General features: G+C 51.3%; 1 protein-coding gene across 10 annotated transcripts in view; it reads left to right on the top strand.

Annotated features, from left to right (window-relative positions):
• Positions 1-19,013, top strand: part of NLRP13 (NLR family pyrin domain containing 13) — a 29,191-nt gene that overhangs the window by 9,471 nt on the left and 707 nt on the right. For 4 of the 10 annotated variants that reach the window (XM_044931048.2, XM_044931056.2, XM_044931049.2 and 1 more), the window contains 9 exons: positions 2,245-2,310; positions 4,002-5,595; positions 7,867-8,034; positions 11,891-12,058; positions 12,420-12,590; positions 14,430-14,600; positions 14,965-15,135; positions 15,933-16,103; positions 17,013-17,183. In XM_044931048.2, coding sequence (XP_044786983.2) covers positions 2,245-2,310; positions 4,002-5,595; positions 7,867-8,034; positions 11,891-12,058; positions 12,420-12,590; positions 14,430-14,600; positions 14,965-15,135; positions 15,933-16,103; positions 17,013-17,183 — 2,851 coding nt within the window. Of the gene's footprint in view, positions 1-2,244; positions 2,311-4,001; positions 5,596-7,866; positions 8,035-11,890; positions 12,059-12,419; positions 12,591-14,429; positions 14,601-14,964; positions 15,136-15,932; positions 16,104-17,012; positions 17,184-17,275; positions 17,371-19,013 lie in introns of all 10 variants that reach the window. The other 6 variants (XM_044931050.2, XM_044931051.2, XM_044931052.2 and 3 more) reach the window with 6 other exon arrangements.

The following is a 19,013-nucleotide window of genomic DNA, read 5'->3' as shown; positions in this document are numbered from 1 at the left end:
AGCCCCGGGGAATTTGCGAAGCGCCTCCAGCCCAGAGACCGCACCGTCCTTTGGGGGCGCTAGGGTTGGCTCTGCTGCAGGAGAGACCCCTGGGTCTGGAGACAGTGGGCTCAGGCAGACGGGAACTGGAAGGCCAGGTCCAGGGGGGCTCACTGCGGGCACAGCCTGCCCAGCGCCCTCAGACCCGTCCCGCCTGGGGACCCGAGCCTGCTCAGGCCCCAGGGCTGCGACACCAGCCCGGGTCCCCAAGGCCTGAGGGGACAGGGCCAGCGGTTCTTCTGTCCCTTTCTCTCCCTCCCTCCATGTTTTTTTCAATTGGCGTATATAGGTGAGTTACAATGGTGTGGGATTTTTTTTGTCTGTGTGTTTACAGAAACTTAGTTCATTTATACGTAGACACACGTGTTCTTTTCTGGTTCTTTCCCATATAGGTGGTTACAGAGTGTTGAGCAGGGTTCCTTGTGCTCCGCAGTGGGTCCTTGTGGATTCTTTTATAAACAGCAGTGTGTCTGTGTTCTCCCGTCTGCTGATTTCTCCCTGCCGCACACCTTTCCCTTGGTAACCGTGGTTTCTTGTTTTAGTCTGTGAGGCTGCTTCCGTTTCCTAAGCAAGTTCGTGTGTGTCCATGTTGAGACTCCAGCTCTCAGTGATATTGCATGGCGCTTGTCTCTCCTCTCCTCGCTGACCTCACTTCGTGTGGTCGCTGCCGCGCTTCCCCGCGGCTGAGCGGTGGCGTCTCTCGTCAGTTTTCGAGGCGGCTGACACCGCCTTGTGTCCGTGCTCCCCACCTCCTTTATCCAGCCCTCTGCCCTTCTGCACGCAGGTGGCTTTTGCATCTTGGCTGTTGGACCTGGTGCCGCCGTGATCGTTGTGGTGCGGGCGTCCTTAAAGTTTTGGTTTTCTTTGGATCTATGCTTGGGTGTGGGATGGCTGCGTCACATGCATGGTGGGTGTTTAGCTGTCTCCTGCTCCAGCTTAGGGAGCTGGTGATGGACGTGCTGAATCAGTACATTATAGAACCCGGTAGACGGTGAGCAGTGCAGGGGAGAGGAAAGGAGGGGCAGGGCTGGGGTGGGGAGGGGAGGGGAGGGCGAGTGGGGCCGAGGAAGGCACGTGGTGAGGAAGGCGTGTGATGCATCCTTAACAGGATCGTCAACTACCATTTTTTCTTTTTTTTGCTTTTACAGCAGTTGGTAGGGGCCAGATATTTTTACTTTCTTTTTAAAGCCGTCTTTCTGGGAGTATGGCTGCTTACAGCGCTGTCAGTTCCTGCTGTGCAGCAGGGCGTCTAGACCCCTCTCTGGGATTCCCTCCGGTCACGCGGAGCGCTGAGCGGAGCTCCATGCTGGGCGGCAGGGTCTCATTAGGTGCCTGTTTACGTGCAGTCTCCAGTGTACGTCCGCGTCTCCAGGCCCCCCCCGGCCCTCTTGGTGTCCATACGCTCCTTCTCTTCGTCTATTTCTGCTTTATAATTAAGATAATCTCTGCCAATTTTTTCAGACTCCACATATATGTAATCCATATCTGATATGTGTATTTCTCTTTCTGACTCACCACATCTGACACACTGTAGGTCCACCCAGGTCACCAGGCGCCAAGATGTGAGCGGAGACTCCGAGGGGATGGAGCGAGCCAAGCGGAAATGGGGTGGGGCGTGGAGGGTGGAGGGGGAGCATTCCAGACCGGGTGGGGGGTGCTGGCTGGATCCAGGGCTCCAGGCAGTGGTATTTTTTTTAATAATTAAAAAAAAATTTAATTGAAGGATAATTGCTTTACAGACTTTTGTTTCTGTCAAACCTCAACATTTATCGGTCATAGGTATACACATGCCCCTCCCTCTTGAAGCTCCCTCCCATCTCCCCACCCACCCCACCCCACCCCACCCCACCCCACCCGTCTAGGTTGATATGGAGCCCCATTTGAGTTTCCTGAGCCATGCAGCAAATTCCCGTTGCTATCTATTTTACATATGGGAATGTACCTTTCCGTCTTACTCTCTCCATGCATCTCACCCTCTCCTCCCCTCTCCCTGTGTCCATAGGGGTGCACTTTTAACATGAGCTGCAGTTTTGCAAGCGAGCATGTTTTCAGTGTGGTCAGGTTGATAAGCCGGAAGGTATGACTTTCAGTCTCTTTAATCCCACGTCTGGCAGAGAAATGGTTGGTTCTGCTGAGATCGCCCACGGTTCTGAGCTTATTCTCCAGCCGGGCAGAATCTCAGCATCCCATCCTGTTTCGTTTCAGAAATGTCACAGGTGTGCAGACTCCAAGATCCAAACCAGGAAGAACCAGAGACGGTGGAAGAGACAGGTTTGTAGACTACACGATGATCGCAGACAAGCTGCTCGGTGGAACGCGCGTTCCATGCGTTCTACTTTTGCTTCTGCCTTGAAATTGCCTTCCAGTTATAGTGTGCCAGGAACTAGCCGATCTGACCTTCTGATGAAGCCTGGAAGGGCAACAGGTCACCGTTAGCTGGACATTCTCACCGGGTCCCCTCTAAGGGCTTAGGTACAGCGTCTGTCTCTGGATTTTGCGCTGCACTGATAGGTAGCTCTATTTTATTTTTTACACAGTTGTAACAGGAGAAGGCAATGGCACCCCACTCCAGTACTCTTGCCTGGAAAATCCCATGGACGGAGGAGCCTGGTAGGCTGCAGTCCATGGGGTCACGAAGAGTCGGACACGACTGAGCGACTTCACTTTCACTTTTCACTTTCATGCATTGGAGGAGGAAATGGCAACCCACTCCAGTGTTCTTGCCTGGAGGATCCCAGGGACGGGGGAGCCTGGTGGGCTGCCGTCTATGGGGTCGCACAGAGTCGGACACGACTGAAGCGACTTAGCAGCAGCAGCAGCACTGTATTTACAGTTTTAAAAAATATATATATTGGCTCTATTCCCCGTGTTGTACACAGCATCCTGTAGCCTTAAGAACAGTAGTTTGTGCCTCCCCTCCCCCACCCTCTATGTTGCCCCTCCCCTTCCCTCCCCCCATGGGCAACCACAGCTTTGTTCTCTGTGTCTGTGTGTCTTTTCTGTTATAGTCACTAGTTTTAATTTTTTAGATGTCACATATGAGTGATATTGTATGTAGGTCTGACTTAGTTCATTTAGTATAATGATGTCCAAGTCCATTCCATATTGCTGCAGGTGGCATTACTGTATTCTTTTTATAGCTGAGTAATAGTCCACTACACACGTGCGCGCGCACACACGCACACACACACACTCTCTCGGTCTTTCTTATCCGTCTGTCAGTGGACATCTAGGCTGCTTCTGCATCCTGGCTGTTGTAAATAGTGCTGCTGTGAACACTGGGATGCATGTGTCTTTTCGGACTCTGGCTTTCTTCAGATATATGCCCAGAAGTGGGCATGCGGTAGTTTTTTTTAAGGAACCTCCACACTCTTCTCCTTAGTGGCTGCACCAATTTCCACTCCCACCCACAGTGTAGGAGGGCTCCCTTTTCTCCGCACCCTCTCCAGCATTTATTTCTCATGGACTTTTTTATGATGGCCATTCTGACCAGTGTGAGGTGATACCTCATTGTAGGTTTGTTTTTTTTTAAGTTTTTCATTTCATATTGGAGTACAGCTTTTCCACTGGCTCCAGGGTAAAGAATCTGCCTGCCAATGCAGGAGACTAGGCTTCGATCCCTGAGTGGGGACGATCCCCTGGAGAAAGAAATGGCAACTCACTCCAGCATTCTTGCTTGGAGAATCCCCTGGACAGAGGAGCCTGGTGGGTGATAGTCCACGGGGTTGCAGAGTCAGACACGACTTAGCAACTCTAGAGCGACCACAGTGGATTAACAATGCTGTTACAGTTTCAGGCGGACCGCGAAGGGACTCAGCCGTACCTATACCTGTATCCGTTCTCCACCCAAACCTCGCTCCCACCGCCCTGTAGTTCCGACTTGCGTTTCTCTGGTCCTTAGTGATACTGAGCATCATCTCAGGAGCCTCTGGGCTGTCTGTGTCGCCTCCCTTCCCTTTCAGCCCACAGAAGAAGATACAGGGAGAGGCTGAGGACCCGGATCCTGGCCCTGTGGGACTGCACGCCCTGGCCCGAGGACCACATCTACCTGCGGCACGTGACGCAGCGGGAGCACGCAGAGCTGCAGGGCCTCCTGCGCCCGCGGGGGGCCGGGGCGCCGCCCCTCACCATGCTGCTGGAGGGCGCGGCCGGCGTGGGCAAGACCACCCTGGCCACCAAGCTGGTGCTGCACTGGGCGGAGGGCGTCCTCTTCCGGGGCCGCTTCTCCTACGTTTTCTACATAAGCGGCCACCGGCTGGCCAAGCTCGGCGACATCAGCTTCGCCGGTCTGCTGGCCCTGGACTGGCCGGACTCGCAAGTCCCCGTGGAAGAGTTCAGGGCGCACCCCGAGCGGCTGCTGTTCGTCATTGACGGCGCGGAAGAGGTGACCCTGGGCTCCAAGGGCTCGGCCAGCCGGCCCGGCGCCGACTGGTACCAGGAGCTCCCGGCGGCCAGCATCCTATTCCGCCTGCTGAAGAAGGAGCTGGTCCCCGAGGCGACCTTGCTTGTCACCGCTGGGCCCCCCGGGGGCCGCGCCCTCCGGGGGCTGCTGCTCAGGCCGTGCCGCGTGGGCATCCCGGGCTTCACCGAAGGGGACCGTCGGGAGTATCTCAGGAGGTTCCTGGGGGACCCGGACGTGGCCGAGGAGGCCTGGCGCCGGATGCGGGGATCAGAGACCCTGGTCCGCTTGTGCGCCGCGCCGCTGGCGTGTTGGGCCGTGTGCGCCGGCCTCAAGCGGCAGCTGGCTGGCAGCCCGGCCTCGGCACTGGCGCTGGGCGCGCCCACCCCCACCAGCCTCTACGCCCGCCTCTTCTGCAGCCTCCTCGCGGGGGCGGAGCCGGGTCTGCGGACCGGCAGCTCGGCCGGACAGTGGAGGGCCTTCTGCTCGCTGGCCGCCGAGGGGCTGTGGTTGGCCGCCTTCACCTTTGCGGGAGACGCCCTGGAGCGCTGGCGCCTGGAAGCCCCTTTCATCGACGGTCTGCTGAGGCTGCAGATTCTTCGAAGGGTCAGCGATTGTGAGCACTGCGTGACGTTTGCTCACCGGAGCTTCCAGGAGTTCTTCGGGGCCTTGTTTTACGTGCTCTGGGGGGCCCGAGGCTCGCTGGGCGGGGTCCCCCGGCATCAGGAGATGAGGCGGTGGCTGAACCACGCCTTTGCCGACGCCAACCCCTACTGGCGTCAGATGGTGCGCTTTTTCTTCGGTCTCTTAGGAACAGACCTGGCCAGGCAACTGGAAGAGGCCGTGGGTTGCCGGATGTCCCCCGGGGTGGCCGACGAGGTGTTGGACTGGGCGGAGGAGCTGGAGAGGTGCGGCGCCGTCTCGGGGCGCTTTGACTTCCTGTGGCTCTTCCAGTGCCTGCACGAGACCCAGGACGAAAACTTGGCCCGGCGGGTTTTGAATCACCTCCCAGTGGCCGATCTGGACATTCAGGGCTGCGAACACCTCCGGGTCTCTTCCTTTTGCCTCAAGCACTGTCCGAAGTTACGAAAGCTGAGGCTCTCTGTCAGCCGCCGGGTCCTGGAAAAGAAATGGACTTCCGGCCTGGGAACTCCGGAGTGAGTATTCCGGAGGCCCTCCTCCTTAACTGACTTTGGCTCCCCTTCGCAGGCTCTGCCCACGTTCTTCCAGGAAACACTGGGGGTCTGGTCTGTTGTTGTGTTATCCGTGGTTTGTTGTTTGGTTGTTGAGTCATGTCCGGCTCTTTGAGACCCCACGGACTGCAGCACGCCAGGCTCCCCTGTCCTTCAGTATCTCCTGGAGCTTGCTCAAACTCATGTCCATTGAGTCAGTCATGCCATCCAACCATCTCATCCTCTGTCGTCCCCTTATTCTCCTGCCTTCAATATTTCCCAGCATCAGGGTCTTTTCCAGTGAGCCAGTTCTTCGCATCAGGTGGCCAAAGGATTGGAGCTTCAGATTCAGCATCAGTCCTTCCAGTGAATATTCAGGGTTGATTTCTTTTAGGATTGACCAAGCATCCTAGATCAGTTCCAGTCTGTGAGCACTTTTTCCTTTAGGTTTTATGTAGGATTCCCTGGATTCTTAACTCATTTACTTAGGGGTAATTTTTGTTTCTCAGACCCTGCATGTTGAAGGTTCATGTACCAGGCATCAAGAGATGATATCTACTTGTGTCAAACAGGTGCCCGAAACTCAGTGGAGGGGGGTCTGGTGTTGTCAGTCAGAGATAAGAATGCACAGTTCTCTTAGTCCGTGTGGCTGTGAAGTAGCCCGGCCCGGGTCAGTGCCCAGCTCTATTTCAGAGCTCCGGACAGTCCATAACATGCCCTGTGGCTCTCCTCGGAGCATCTGTTGGAGCCAGAGTGTGGCCAGCGGTGTCACCAAAGTCTTAAGCTGTCTCTGCATTTGTCCCTTTGTCCTCCTGAAGGAATAATATTTTAAAATACTTGAGTTTCATCTGGTTCTTCTCCTGTGACCTTTTTTATCCTGTCCCTGACACTTCTGGCTTCCCGGCTGGATGATAAGGAAGCTTAGCTGTTCTCCTAAATTCAGGTCCCAGAAATGTTTTCTAAATTGTTATCTTGAAACAGGAGTTGCTGTAAATGTTCTCAAACCCTTTCCTGTTTAACCCTCAAATTTTCGAGAAGCACCAGTTCAGTTTTGAGTGAAGAAGTTGAAATGCTGAGTAGCTTAATTTCTTTGTGTTCACCTGACTGATATCAATAAGGTGCTTGGTTTGGGGGTATGATGGCAGGAGGAGAAGGGGACAACAGAGAATGAGATGGTTGGATGGTGTCACTGACTTGATGGACATGAGTTTCAGCAAGTTCTGGGAGTTGGTGATGGACAGGGAGGCCTGGCTTGCTGCAGTCCATGGGATTGCAGAGTCGGGTGTGACTGAGTGACTGAACTGAACTGATACTTACTGGTGATCATTTGTCCTGTCCTGGAATCCCTAAAACTTCAAAAGGTGACTATTTCGGTGATGTTCAGTATTGGGTCATGTAAGTGCTTTTACTACAAGTGATTTTCCAAAAGTAATCTCACCTTATTATAAGAATTAACACCCACAACATCATCCCTCCCTTTATGTGTGATCATCCTAAGGCGTAAGGAAGTTTCAGACCTTCCCTGAAGTGAAAATCTTCTGATGTTGAGATTATTTCTTGCTTCTCTACAGCACAGCTTCTTACTGGCTTTTTTCCCCTCAGTGGTTTTAAACGATATATCAGTATTACTGTTGCTCAGTTGCTAAGTCATAGCCTGTCCAACTCTTTGTCACCCCATGGACTGCAGCACGCCAGGCTTCCTTGTATTTTACTATCCCCCAGAGTTTACTCAAACTCATGTCCATTGAGCCAATGATGCCATCCAACCATCTCATCCTCTGTCATCCCTTTCTCCTCCTGCCCTCAGTCTTTCCCAGCATCAGGATATCTTCCAATGAGTTGACTCTTCTCATCAGGTGGCCAAAGTATTGGAGTTTCAGCTTCAGCATCAGTCCTTCTAATGAATATTCAGAACTGATGTCCTTTAGGATGGACTGGTTGGATCTCCTTGCAGTCCCAGGGACTCTCAGGAGTCTCCTCCAACACCACAGTTCAAAAGCATCAATTCTTCGGTGCTCAGCTTTCTTTATAGTCCAACTCTCACATCCATACATGACCACTGGAAAAACCATAGCCTTGACTAGATGGACCTTTGTGGGCAAAGTGGTGTCTCTGCTTTTCGGGTTGCACACTTTCATATTCAGGGCCCCAGTGAGTCCCTGGTGAGGGTGTCTTCCTGCCGCCTGTACTTCACATGCTGGGTGTTGGTCAGGTTTCATCTACTCTCATCAGCGTTCTCTTGTTTCCCCCACGAAGGATGAGGGTTGCCGATTTCCGGATGCATCAGTGGGAGGATATTTGCTCGGTGTTTTGCAGCGGGAACCTGAGCGAGCTGGACCTGAGTAACAGCAAGCTTAGCACTGCGTCCATGATGAGACTCTGTCTCAAGCTGGGAAACCCACGGTGCAGACTTCAGAAACTGGCGTAAGTGTGAGACGCTCATGATTTGAAGAACACGATTGGAGAATAACCCAACTTACTTTATCTTTTGATGATGGTCATAAGTATCTATCAGCCAGAAAGTGAGCTGGGCACTTAGGAGAACAAAATCAAGGGCCTTAGAGTCATGAAGTTCCTACTTAGGCAGAGTCGACTTAAGTTTTTTTTTTAAATGGCCAGCTGATGGAGTTAGAAGTGGCAAGCTGGTCAGAGACTTGACCTTTCTAGAACAGATTCCTTCAGAGCCATTAACAGCTCAGTTACTGTCATAAATCATGGCTCTAGAATTAGTGTGTGGCATTCCCTTGTACGTGGCACCCTTTATTTCTACTTGGTTTATTTGAGTCTGACCTTTTTGTGCTTTTTTTAAAATTTTGCCACGTTGTGTTGCTACTGCCAGACAACAAGGCGTATCAGCCATAATTACACATCCAAACGCCTCCTGCCTCCCCGCTTCCTCCCCTGTCCTGGAAGGGGCTCCCTGTGCCACAGAGCAGCTTGTCACGCCCCCCAACCTTACGCCGATTGCGTGTACACGTTGGTGCTCCTCTCCATCCGCCCCTCCGTCTCCTTCCCCTGCTGTTTCCACAATTTTGTCTGCGTCTCCATCGCTGCCTGCAAATAGGTTCATCGGTACCATCTTTCTAGATTCCATATACATGTGTTGATATGCAGTATTTGTTTTTCTTTCTGACTTTGTATAACAGGCTCTAGGTTCATCCACTTCACTAGAATTGACTCAAATGCATTGTTTTTTACAGCTGAGTATACAGAGCACACCTTCCTTATCCATTCATCTGTCGCTGGACATCTAGGTTGCTTCCGTGTCCTGGCTACTGCAAACAGTGCTGTGGTGAACACTGGGGGACCCGACCCTTTAATCATTTAGCTCTAGGGCGCCTGGGCGTCAGGAGTTCTGGCGCATGGGCTTAGTGGCCCTGCAGCACGTGGGATCCTCCTGGATCAGGGATCAAACCTGTGTCCCCTATATAGCCAGGCAAATTCTTAGCCTCTGGACCACCAGGGAAGTACCAGAACAGTTACTTCTTGCCTTCATGGAGCTTACGTTATGGCGGAGAAACAAAGTTTTTTTTTATTTTAAAGATTTTGTGTGTGTTGGCGGGTGGTGGGGGGGACCATTTTTAAAGTCTTTATTGAATTTGTTGCAGTACTGCTTCTGTTGTTGTTTTTATTTTTTCGCTGGAAGGCCTGTGGAATCTTAGCTCCAGCCAGGGATTGAACCCACACCCCTTGCACTGAGAGGCAGAATCTTAAACACTGGGTCACCAGGGAAGTCCCTGGGGAAACAGACTTCAGTGTCTTTATGGGATGGTGACTTCTCCCAAAGCAGAAGGAAACCAGTTCAGCAACTCCGGGCCTGAAGAGGATGTTTTGTGTGTGTGTGTGTGTGTTTTTTTAATTTAATTTTATTTTTAACTTTACAATATTGTATTGGTTTTGCCATATATCGAAATGAATCTGCCACAGGTATACATGTGTTCCCCATCCTGAACCCTCCTCCTTCCTCCCTCCCCATACCATCCCTCTGGGTCGTCCCAGTGCACCAGCCCCAAGCATCCAGTATCATGCATCGAACCTGGACTGGCGACTCGTTTCATATATGATATTACACATATTTCAATGCCATTCTCCCAAATCATCCCACCCTCTCCCTCTCCCACAGAGTCCAAAAGACTCTTCTATACATCAGTGTCTCTTTTGCTGTCTCGTATACAGGGTTATTGTTACCATCTTTCTAAATTCCATATATATGCGTTAGTATACTGTATTGGTGTTTTTCTTTCTGGCTTACTTCACTCTGTATAATAGGCTCCAGTTTCATCCACCTCATTAGAACTGATTCAAATGTATTCTTTTTAATGCCTGAGTAATACTCCATTGTGTATATGTACCATAGCTTTCTTATCCATTCATCTGCTGATGGACATCTAGGTTGCTTCCATGGCCTGGCTATTATAAACAGTGCTGCGATGAACATTGGGGTACACGTGTCTTTCAGTTCTGGTTTCCTCAGTGTGTATGCCCAACAGTGGGATTGCTGGATCATAAGGCAGTTCTATTTCCAGTTTTTTAAGGAATCTCCACACTGTTCTCCATAGTGGCTGTACTAGTTTGCATTCCCACCAACAGTGTAAGAGAGTTCCCTTTTCTCCACACCCTCTCCAGCATTTATTGCTTGTAGACTTTTGGATTGCAGCAATTCTGACTGGCATGAAATGGTACCTTATAGTGGTTTTGATTTGCATTTCTCTGATAATGAGTGATGTTGAGCATCTTTTCATGTGTTTGTTAGCCATCTGTATGTCTTCTTTGGAGAAATGTCTGTTTAGTTCTTTGGCCCATTTTTTGATTGGGTCATTTATTTTCCTGGAATTGAGCTGTAGGAGTTGCTTGTCTATTTTTGAGATTAGTTGTTTGTCAGTTGCTTTATTTGCTATTATTTTCTCCCATTCTGAAGGCTGTCTTTTCACCTTGCTTATAGTTTCCTTTGTTATGCAGAAGCTTTTAAGTTTAATTAGGTCCCATTTGTTTATTTTTGCCTTTATTTCCAATATTCTGGGAGGTGGGTCATAGAGGATCCTGCTGTGACGTATGTCGGAGAGTGTTTTGCCTATGTTCTCCTCTAGGAGTTTTATAGTTTCTGGTGTTACGTTTAGATCTTTAATCCATTTTGAGCTTATTTTTGTGTATGGTGTTAGAAAGAGCTCTAGTTTCATTCTTTTACAAGTGGTTGACCAGTTTTCCCAGCACCACTTGTTAAAGAGATTGTCTTTAATCCACTGTATATTCTTGCCTCCTTTGTCAAAGATAAGGTGTTCATATGTGTGTGGATTTATCTCTGGGCTTTCTATTTTGTTCCATTGATCTATATGTCTGTCTTTGTGCCAGTACCATACTGTCACTGTCTTGATGACTGTGGCTTTGTAGTAGAGCCTGAAGTCAGGCAGGTTGATTCCTCCAGTTCCATTCTTCTTTCTCAAGATCGCTTTGGCTATTCGAGGTTTTTTGTAATTCCATACAAATTGTGAAATTATTTGTTCTAGCTCTGTGAAGAATACCATTGGTAGCTTGATAGGGATTGCATTGAATCTATAGATTGCTTTGGGTAGTATACTCATTTTCACTATATTGATTCTTCCAATCCATAAACATGGTATATTTCTCCATCTATTAGTGTCCTCTTTGATTTCTTTCACCAGTGTTTTATAGTTTTCTATATATGGGGGAGCCCCACCCCCGTCTTCCTTTGTTGTTCAGAGTTGTCCAACTCTCTGTGACCCCATGGACTGTAGCCCACCAGGCTCCTCTGTCTATGAGATTCTCCAGGCAGGAATTCTGGAGTGGGTTGACATTTCCTCCTCCAGGGGATCTTCCTGACCCAGGGATCAAACCTGCACCTCCTGCATTGCCAGGCGGATTCTTTACCGCTGAGCCATCTGGGAAGCCCACAGACACACCAAAGTATATAAGCAGACAGATGGGGGGAAGCTGCTGTGTAGCTCAGGGAGCTCAGCCCAGTGCTCCGCGAGGACCTAGGGGCTGGGATGGGGCGGGAGGCGGGAGGAGGGTTCAGAGGGAGGGGCCTGTGTATGCCTGTGGCTGGTTCATGTTGATGTATGGCAGAGACAACACTGTAAAACAATTGTCCTCCAATTAGAAATAAAAATTGAGTACGGTTCAGCACTGCGATGCCCCTCAGCATCTGGGTTCCTCTTGTATCACGTCCCTCGTCCTGGCAGTTGGGTGTGTGTGCATTGTTGGAAAGATGAGCCACGGGAGCGTCTCCTCTCCAGTGCTCCGTCCTTGTGTCTCTCCACAGCTGGAAGTCCATGGCCCCTGTGGAGGGTCTGAGGAAGCTTGGCCTTCTGCTTCGTGGTGACCGGCACCTGACCCACCTGGACCTGAGCTCCAACAGCCTGGACGCCGCTGTGTCCAGGGGCGTGTTCAGAATGCTGGGGCACTCGGCCTGTGGCCTCAAGTATCTGTGGTGAGTCGCTGCGTTCCAGGCCTGTCCCCAACATTACGTGTGGGTTTGAGGACTCACTGGGAGGACTGGAGTCAACGTTGCAGGAAAAGCATGTGAAGGCTAGCAAAGGGGGAGAATACATGGGGGTGGAGCACGCGTGCTAAGTTGCTTCAGCCGTGTCCGATTCTTTCTGACCCCGTGGACTGTAGCCTGCCAGGCTCCTCTGTCCCTGAGAATTCTCCAGGCAAGAATACTGGAGTGGGTTGCCATCTCCTCCTCCAGGGCATCTTCCCGACCCAAGGATCAAACCCTGGTCTCCTGCATTGGCAGGCGGGTTCTTTACTATCTGAGCCACCAGGGAAGCCCCGGGTCTCTCCAATAGGTTGGAGTCCTGTGGCCTGAGCACTGAGGTTTGCCATCAGCTCTTCACCGAACTCGGCAGGAACTCGAGTCTGAGCTTCCTCAGCCTGGCAGACAATGACCTCTCCCACGTTGAGCTGGCAAGACTGCGGGAGCCCCCGGGGACGGCCACCTGTGCCCTGAAGGAGCTGTCGTAAGTCGCCCCGCTTCCACAGAAAGCCCTTCCTTGCAGGATTGCGGGGCAGAGTGGAGGTATCATTGGGGCTGTGTCTGGGGCACCTCGGGGACCCCCGTGTTGTGTCTCCCTACCCCCGACACGGGTCTCGTCACCCTCATGCCTCCCACCCCTCCCCTCGGGGCCGCTGTCTCGGCCGCCCCTCCCCTCGGGGGCCTGTCTCAGCCGCCTCTCCCCTGGGGGCCCCAACTCGGCCACCTCTCCCCTCTCCCCTCGGGGCCCCGTCTCAGCCACCTCTCCCCTCGGGGCCCCTTCTCAGCCAGCTTTGCTCTCACCTTGTCTTGGCCATCTTGACCATTGGCTGCTTTTGTCTCTTTTGTCTCACCTCCTCAGGCCTCTGCCAGCCTCCTCCAAACAGGCTAGTTTTCATCCAGGGGCAATTTTGTCCCACCAGGAATGTGAGGCAGTGTCTGGACAGGTGCTTGGTTTTCACATGTGGGGAGGGGAGTTTGCTCTTGGCATCTAGTGCGTCAGGACCACCTGTGATCAGACCCTCTGGACCCCTGGAGCGCACGTGCTCTGTTGCGTCCAACCCTTGGTCGCTCGCTGCGGCCTCTGTCCGTGGGATTCTCCAGACGAGAAGACTAGAGTGGGTTGGCCATTTCCTCCTCCAGGGGATCTTTCCGACCCAGGGATTGAACGCGGGTCTCCTGCAATTGGCAGGTGGATTCTTTACCACTGAGCCACATGGGAAGCCCCAATCAAGAACGATCTGGCCCAAAGGTCAGCAGGACTGAGATGGAGAAATCTTTTTTTTTTAATGTTTTATTTTGTATTGGGGTCACTCCAGTACTCTTGCCTGGAAAATTCCATGGACGGGGAGCCTGGTAGGCTGCAGTCCATGGGGTTGCTAAGAGTCAGGCATGACTGAGCAACTTATTTTCACTTTTCGCTTTCATGCATTGGAGAAGGAAATGGCAACCCACTCCAGTGTTCTTGCCTGGAGAATCCCAGGGACGGGGGAGCCTGGTGGGCTGCCACCTATGGGGTCGCACAGAGTTGGACATGACTGAAGCGACTTAGCAGCAGCAGTAGCATAGCTGATTAGCAAACAATGTTGTGTTAGTTTCAAGTGAACAGCAAAGAGACTCAGGCCAACATATATATGCATCCGTTCTCCCCCAAAGTCCCCTCCCATCCAGGCTGCCACATGGAGCAGAGTTCCCTGTGCTTACAGCAGGTCCTTTTTGGTGCTCCATGTTAAATACAGCTGTGTGCTCATGTCCATCCCAAACTCCCTAACCATCCCTTCCCCCATCCTCCCCCCCTGGAAACTATAAGTTCATTCTCTGAGTCTGTGCATTTCCTTTTAAATTAAAAAAATTTTTGATACATATTTTATCTTTTTTAATTTTTAAATTATGAAAATATAAACAGGTTTGGAAAACACAGAACAAAGTTACATATAGTTCCATTATATATTACAGTTGTTTAAGGAGATAAATGATTTTTAGTTGGAGTTTCAGTTTCAAACTCTCAGGAATTAGAGTGAATGTACAGAGAAGCAGAAGAATGTAGCAGACTTGAAAAGCGTTATGAACCAATTCGACATAATTAGGATTTATACAGTTTTGTGAGCCTCCTTCTATTCCATGAGATCATTTGTGAGATTTAGATTTCACATATGAGGAATGTCGTGCGGTAGAGAAGTGTTACCTGTGCCACCTCACTCTCCTTGGTGCTTCTCTCCTTTACCTGACTTGATCTTTGCACAGCCTTGGGCCCCAGGACAGAGAGTTGGGGAGCAGAAAGGGAGCCGGGCGTGGTGCGGCTCACCCGGTGTCTTCCCCTCTGCAGGCTGGAGAAGGGGAACCTGTCGGCGGCCGCCTGTGAGGACTTGGCCTCACTTCTCACCAGCACCCCCCGCCTGACTCGACTGTGCCTGGGACTGAACCCGCTCGGAGATGAGGGCGTGCAGCTGCTGTGTGGCTCCCTGACTCGGCCTGAGTGTGTCCTGCAGAGACTGGAGTGAGTCCCTCCTGGCTCGGTGTCCAGGGTGGACCCTCTGTGGGGCGGCCCCTGGGACAGAAGAGCCTGGTGGGCTACAGTCCATGGGGTCACAAAGAGTCGGACACGACTGGAGTGACTTAACACATTTGTATAAAGCTCAAAAAAGCAAAACAAAAGATGCTTTTATTTTTTTTTAACCCAGCCACGAGTGACGGGCACATCCTCGGTGTGCTCGATGCGTCAGGCTGGGGTGAGAGAGGGTAACGGGCAGGTACCCGGTGTGTCCGGGACAGGGCTCAGGGAGGCCCCGGAGGGGCGGTCGGGTGGGCGTCGCCCCGAGCTGCTGTCCCGAGTGCCCGTCTCTGTGCTTCTGGGAGCGCAGGCTCTGGTGCTGCCGGCTCAGCACACCCAGCTGCAGGCACCTGTCTGACGCCCTCCTCCGGAGCCGGAGCCTGACGCATCTGAACCTGAGGAGGAACAGCCTGGGAGACGGTGGAGTGAAGCTTCTGAGCTCAGCCCTGGGCCGTGCGGACTGCGCCCTGCAGAGCCTGAAGTGAGTTCCACCACTTCCTGCGGTCAGAGGCCGAGAGGAGGGTCGTGTCACTCGGCGTGAGGTCAGCTGGGATCTGAGTCCTGGGCCTGGTGGCCAGTCCCCAGCGGGCTCTTGGTTTTGTTGGAGGTGGGAATGTGTGGGTGGGTGTTGGTGGTGGTGGTTGTTCAGTCGCTCAGTCGTCTCCAACTCTTTGCGACCCCATGAACCGCAGCACGCCAGGCCTCCCTGTCCATCACCAACTCCCGGAGTCCACCCAAACCCATGTCCATTGAGTCGGTGATGCCATCCAACCATCTCATCCTCTGTCGTCCCCTTCTCCTCCTGCCTTCAATCTTTCCCAGCATCAGGGGCTTTTCAAATGAGTCAGTTTTTCACATCAGGTGGCCAAACTATTGGAGCTTCAGCTTCAGCATTAGTCCTTTCAGTGAACACCCAGGACTGATCTCCTTTAGGACGGAATATTCTTTGATAGTAAAAAAAAAAAAAAAAAAGAAGAAGAATGAGTCTGGGGGTCAGTGTTGCAGAGAGAAGTCCTGCACACAGATGAGCCTGTCGGTGGCCTGAGAGTCGGCAGGGAGAGGGCCGCGTGGCTGTTCCTTTTGCTTTCTTCCGTTCATGGGTACATGGGGCGCCCAGGTGTTCAGACCTCCTAACCAGCACCCTCGTCTTTCCAGGACTCGGGAGAAGCCTGGTTTTGGAGTCGCTTTCTTTCTTAGAAGGCAGGCTGGAACATGCAGAGAGGAAGGGTTCAGGGGTTGCTTTTCCCTTGTTTGTATTTTCTTTTTTTTATCTTGCAGCTTGTCACACTGTTCTCTCACGGTGGCGGGCTGTCGCGAGCTTGCTCACGCCCTCAAGTGCAATGGTCACCTGAAGATTCTGGACGTCGGGAACAATGACGTTCAGGACGAGGGGCTGAAGGAGCTGTGCAGGGTCCTGAAAAGCCCGAGTTGTGTGTTGCAGACACTTGGGTGAGTCAGTGCTTTTTCTTTCTTTTTTTTTGGTTACCTTTTCTTCTGGTAATACATTGAATTTACAGAAAAGGTGCAAAAGGGGTACAAAGAATTGCCATTAACCTTTGAGCAAGATTCAGTGGTAGTTTACATTCTGCCTGAAAGACTTATTCTGTAATCTCTCTGTCTCCTCTCCCATCTCTCTGTATCTATAACATCTATCATCCAGGTACCTGTGTATCTACCATCTGTGTAAATGTCTGTTATCTATGGATATGTGTGTCAGTCTCTTGTCACTTTTGCTTTAGTATTGCTAGTAGCTAGCTAGTATTTTCAGATTTTTGCATTTGAAATTTAAGAAATAGGATGGAAAAAGTGTAATGAGGAGTGGTTGTGTTATTTTTGTCCTTTTAAGGGCCTTATAAATGAACACATCCACTTTATACTAAAATTACTTCTTCTGTATTCGGGCAGGCTAAACTTCAGTTTCCTCATCTGTCAGGTGGGGTTTAAGAGATCCCCTGCCTTTCACAGGATTGGTATACGGATTGAATGTTACCCGTCAACACTTGGACAATGTCTGGTGTGTGTTAGCAAGTCTGTTTAAGTAGCACGTGTGCTCTGTGCGTGTCTTCAGGGTCCAGCTCTTTGCGACCCTGTGGACTGTAGACCGCCAGGCTCCTCTGTCCATGGGATTCTCCAGGCAAGAGTACTGGAGGTGGTTGCCATTCCCTTCTCCAGGGGATCTTCCCCACCCAGGGATTGAACCCACGTCTCCTGTGCCTCCCTCATTGCAGGTGGATTCTTTACCACTGAGCCGCCTGGGAAGCCCTTCAGTATGTTTCCCCCTAAATCCTGAGTCCCTTTTGTCTGTAACTCCTCCGTCTTGGAGGATCATCTTTCACGCTTCTGTCCCACCACCCCTAGGTTGGAGAAATGCAGTTTGACGGCCGCTTGCTGCCAGCCGCTGTCCTCTGTTCTCAGAAGCAGTAAAAGCCTGGAGAACCTGAACCTTTTAGGAAACGACCTGGGGCCAGACGGAGTCAGCAGGCTGTGGATGCCCTTGAGAAAGTCGACGTGCAAGTTGCGGAAACTCGGGTAATCCCCCGACTCCTCCATGGGGAAGCGGCTGTCGGGATGGGGATGAATGGGACGAGGTCCTAAAGCAAGCCCACTGTTCGGTTTCCTAGGGCGTTCCGTTTCCTAGGGCGGTTCGGGCCAGCAGAACTTCTGGCATCCCGTGTGTGGTCTGCATCCACGTTGTCCAGTAGAGGAGCCGCTAGCGGTGTGTGTGTATGGGACCCTTGAAACGTGGTTCCTGCGGTGGACAAGCTGACTTTTTAGTCTTTAGGCTGAATTAACCAGCCACATGTGCCTGTAGTCCCCAGATGATGGCGCGGTCCTACGCACATGGTGCTTTGGGGAGAGTCCCCTACTTTTCTCATTCTGGCGCCTGCTGTGTCTCGCTCAGACGTTCACTCAGCGACTTCCTTCCCAGTGCTGACCTTGGGCCGAGCACGGGGGTGTGGTGGTTGGTGTGACACATGATCCTGGGCCTTCTCATCCTGGTGTGTGTTTGTCTTTGGGAGATAACAAATCCAAGACCCGTGACAGCAGGGTTAGCTGCGTGAATGCTGGGAGGGAAGCTCCGGGTTGTGGTGGAGAGCAGGGTGGTGAGGGAAGGCGTGTCTGGGGGGTCCCGGTGAGGCTGGAAGGATGAACCGTGTGTCAGGCGGGGAAGACGGACAGTGACTGCAGGTGAGGGCGGCGTGTGCCCCGAGGAAGTCAGAGGAACGTGTGCGGAGCCCCGAGGTTGGACCGAGCTCTGTGTGATCTTTGGGGGCATCACAAGAAGCGCATTTGATTTTTTAAACTTTTTGTTTTGTATTGGAGTACAGCCAATGAACAATGTTGTGGTAGTTTCAGGTGAACAGCGGAGGGACTCAGCCATCCATATATATATACCCGTTCTCCCCCAAACTCCCCTCCCATCCAGCCTGCCACACGATGCTGAGCAGAGTTCCCTGTGTCTGCAGTAGGGCCTTGTTACCCATTTTAAATACAGCCATGTGTGCATGTCCATCTCAAACTCTATTTCTTTTGCCACTGGCAACTGTGAGTTCGTTTGAAAGAAGAGCATTTAATTAGAACACTTCCCACCTTGTTTAATATCCTGGAGATGAGGTCAGAAAGATAAGCTGTGGTTTTACTTATTTATTTTTTTGAGAAAGATGTTAAACTAAGCACGCTTTAGCAGGAATCCTCTTCAGTACCAGGGAACCTTGCCCACTTTGAGAAGTTGGTCGCAAGCTGTACACTGAGGATTTTGTGTTATCAACTTCAGAACTAAGACACACATTAAAGTTTTTATTGGGGTCTAGTTGCTTTACAGTGTTGCTAGTTTCTGCCATGCAGCAAAGGGCGTCAGCCGTCCGCTACCTACATCCCCTCGATTTTGCGTTTCCTTCGCATTTAGGTCCCAGAGTATTGAGTAGGGTTCCCTGTGCTGTACAGAGGGTTCTCCTTAGTCACGATTCTATACATAGTATCAATAGTGGACAAGCGTCCGTTCCAATCTCCCAGTTCTTCCCACCCCCCTCCCCTTTACGTCTATGTTTGTTCTCAGTGTCTGTGTCTCTACTTCTGCTTTGTAAATAAGGTTGTATACACCAGCATTTTTCGGATTCCATGTATTTGCATTAATATATGGCATTTGTTTTCCGCTGACTGACTTCACTGTGTTTGACAGTCTCTAGGTCCATCAGCGTCTCTGCAGATGCTATGTCATACATTTTAAAAATGGAAGTATGGCTGATTTATAACTGTGCCGCTTTCCGGTGTAAAGCCAAGCGATTCAGTTATGCGTTCCGTGTCTATTATATCTGTTCTTTTCTACTCGCATTCCTTTCCCTTGTGGGTTATTACAGA

The sequence above is a fragment of the Bubalus bubalis genome, chromosome 18, assembly GCF_019923935.1.
Source record: "Bubalus bubalis isolate 160015118507 breed Murrah chromosome 18, NDDB_SH_1, whole genome shotgun sequence".
Classification (NCBI taxonomy): Eukaryota; Metazoa; Chordata; class Mammalia; order Artiodactyla; family Bovidae; genus Bubalus; species Bubalus bubalis.
The sequence above is the reverse complement of the archived record's forward strand: the minus strand, read 5'-3'. Positions and strand labels throughout refer to the sequence as shown.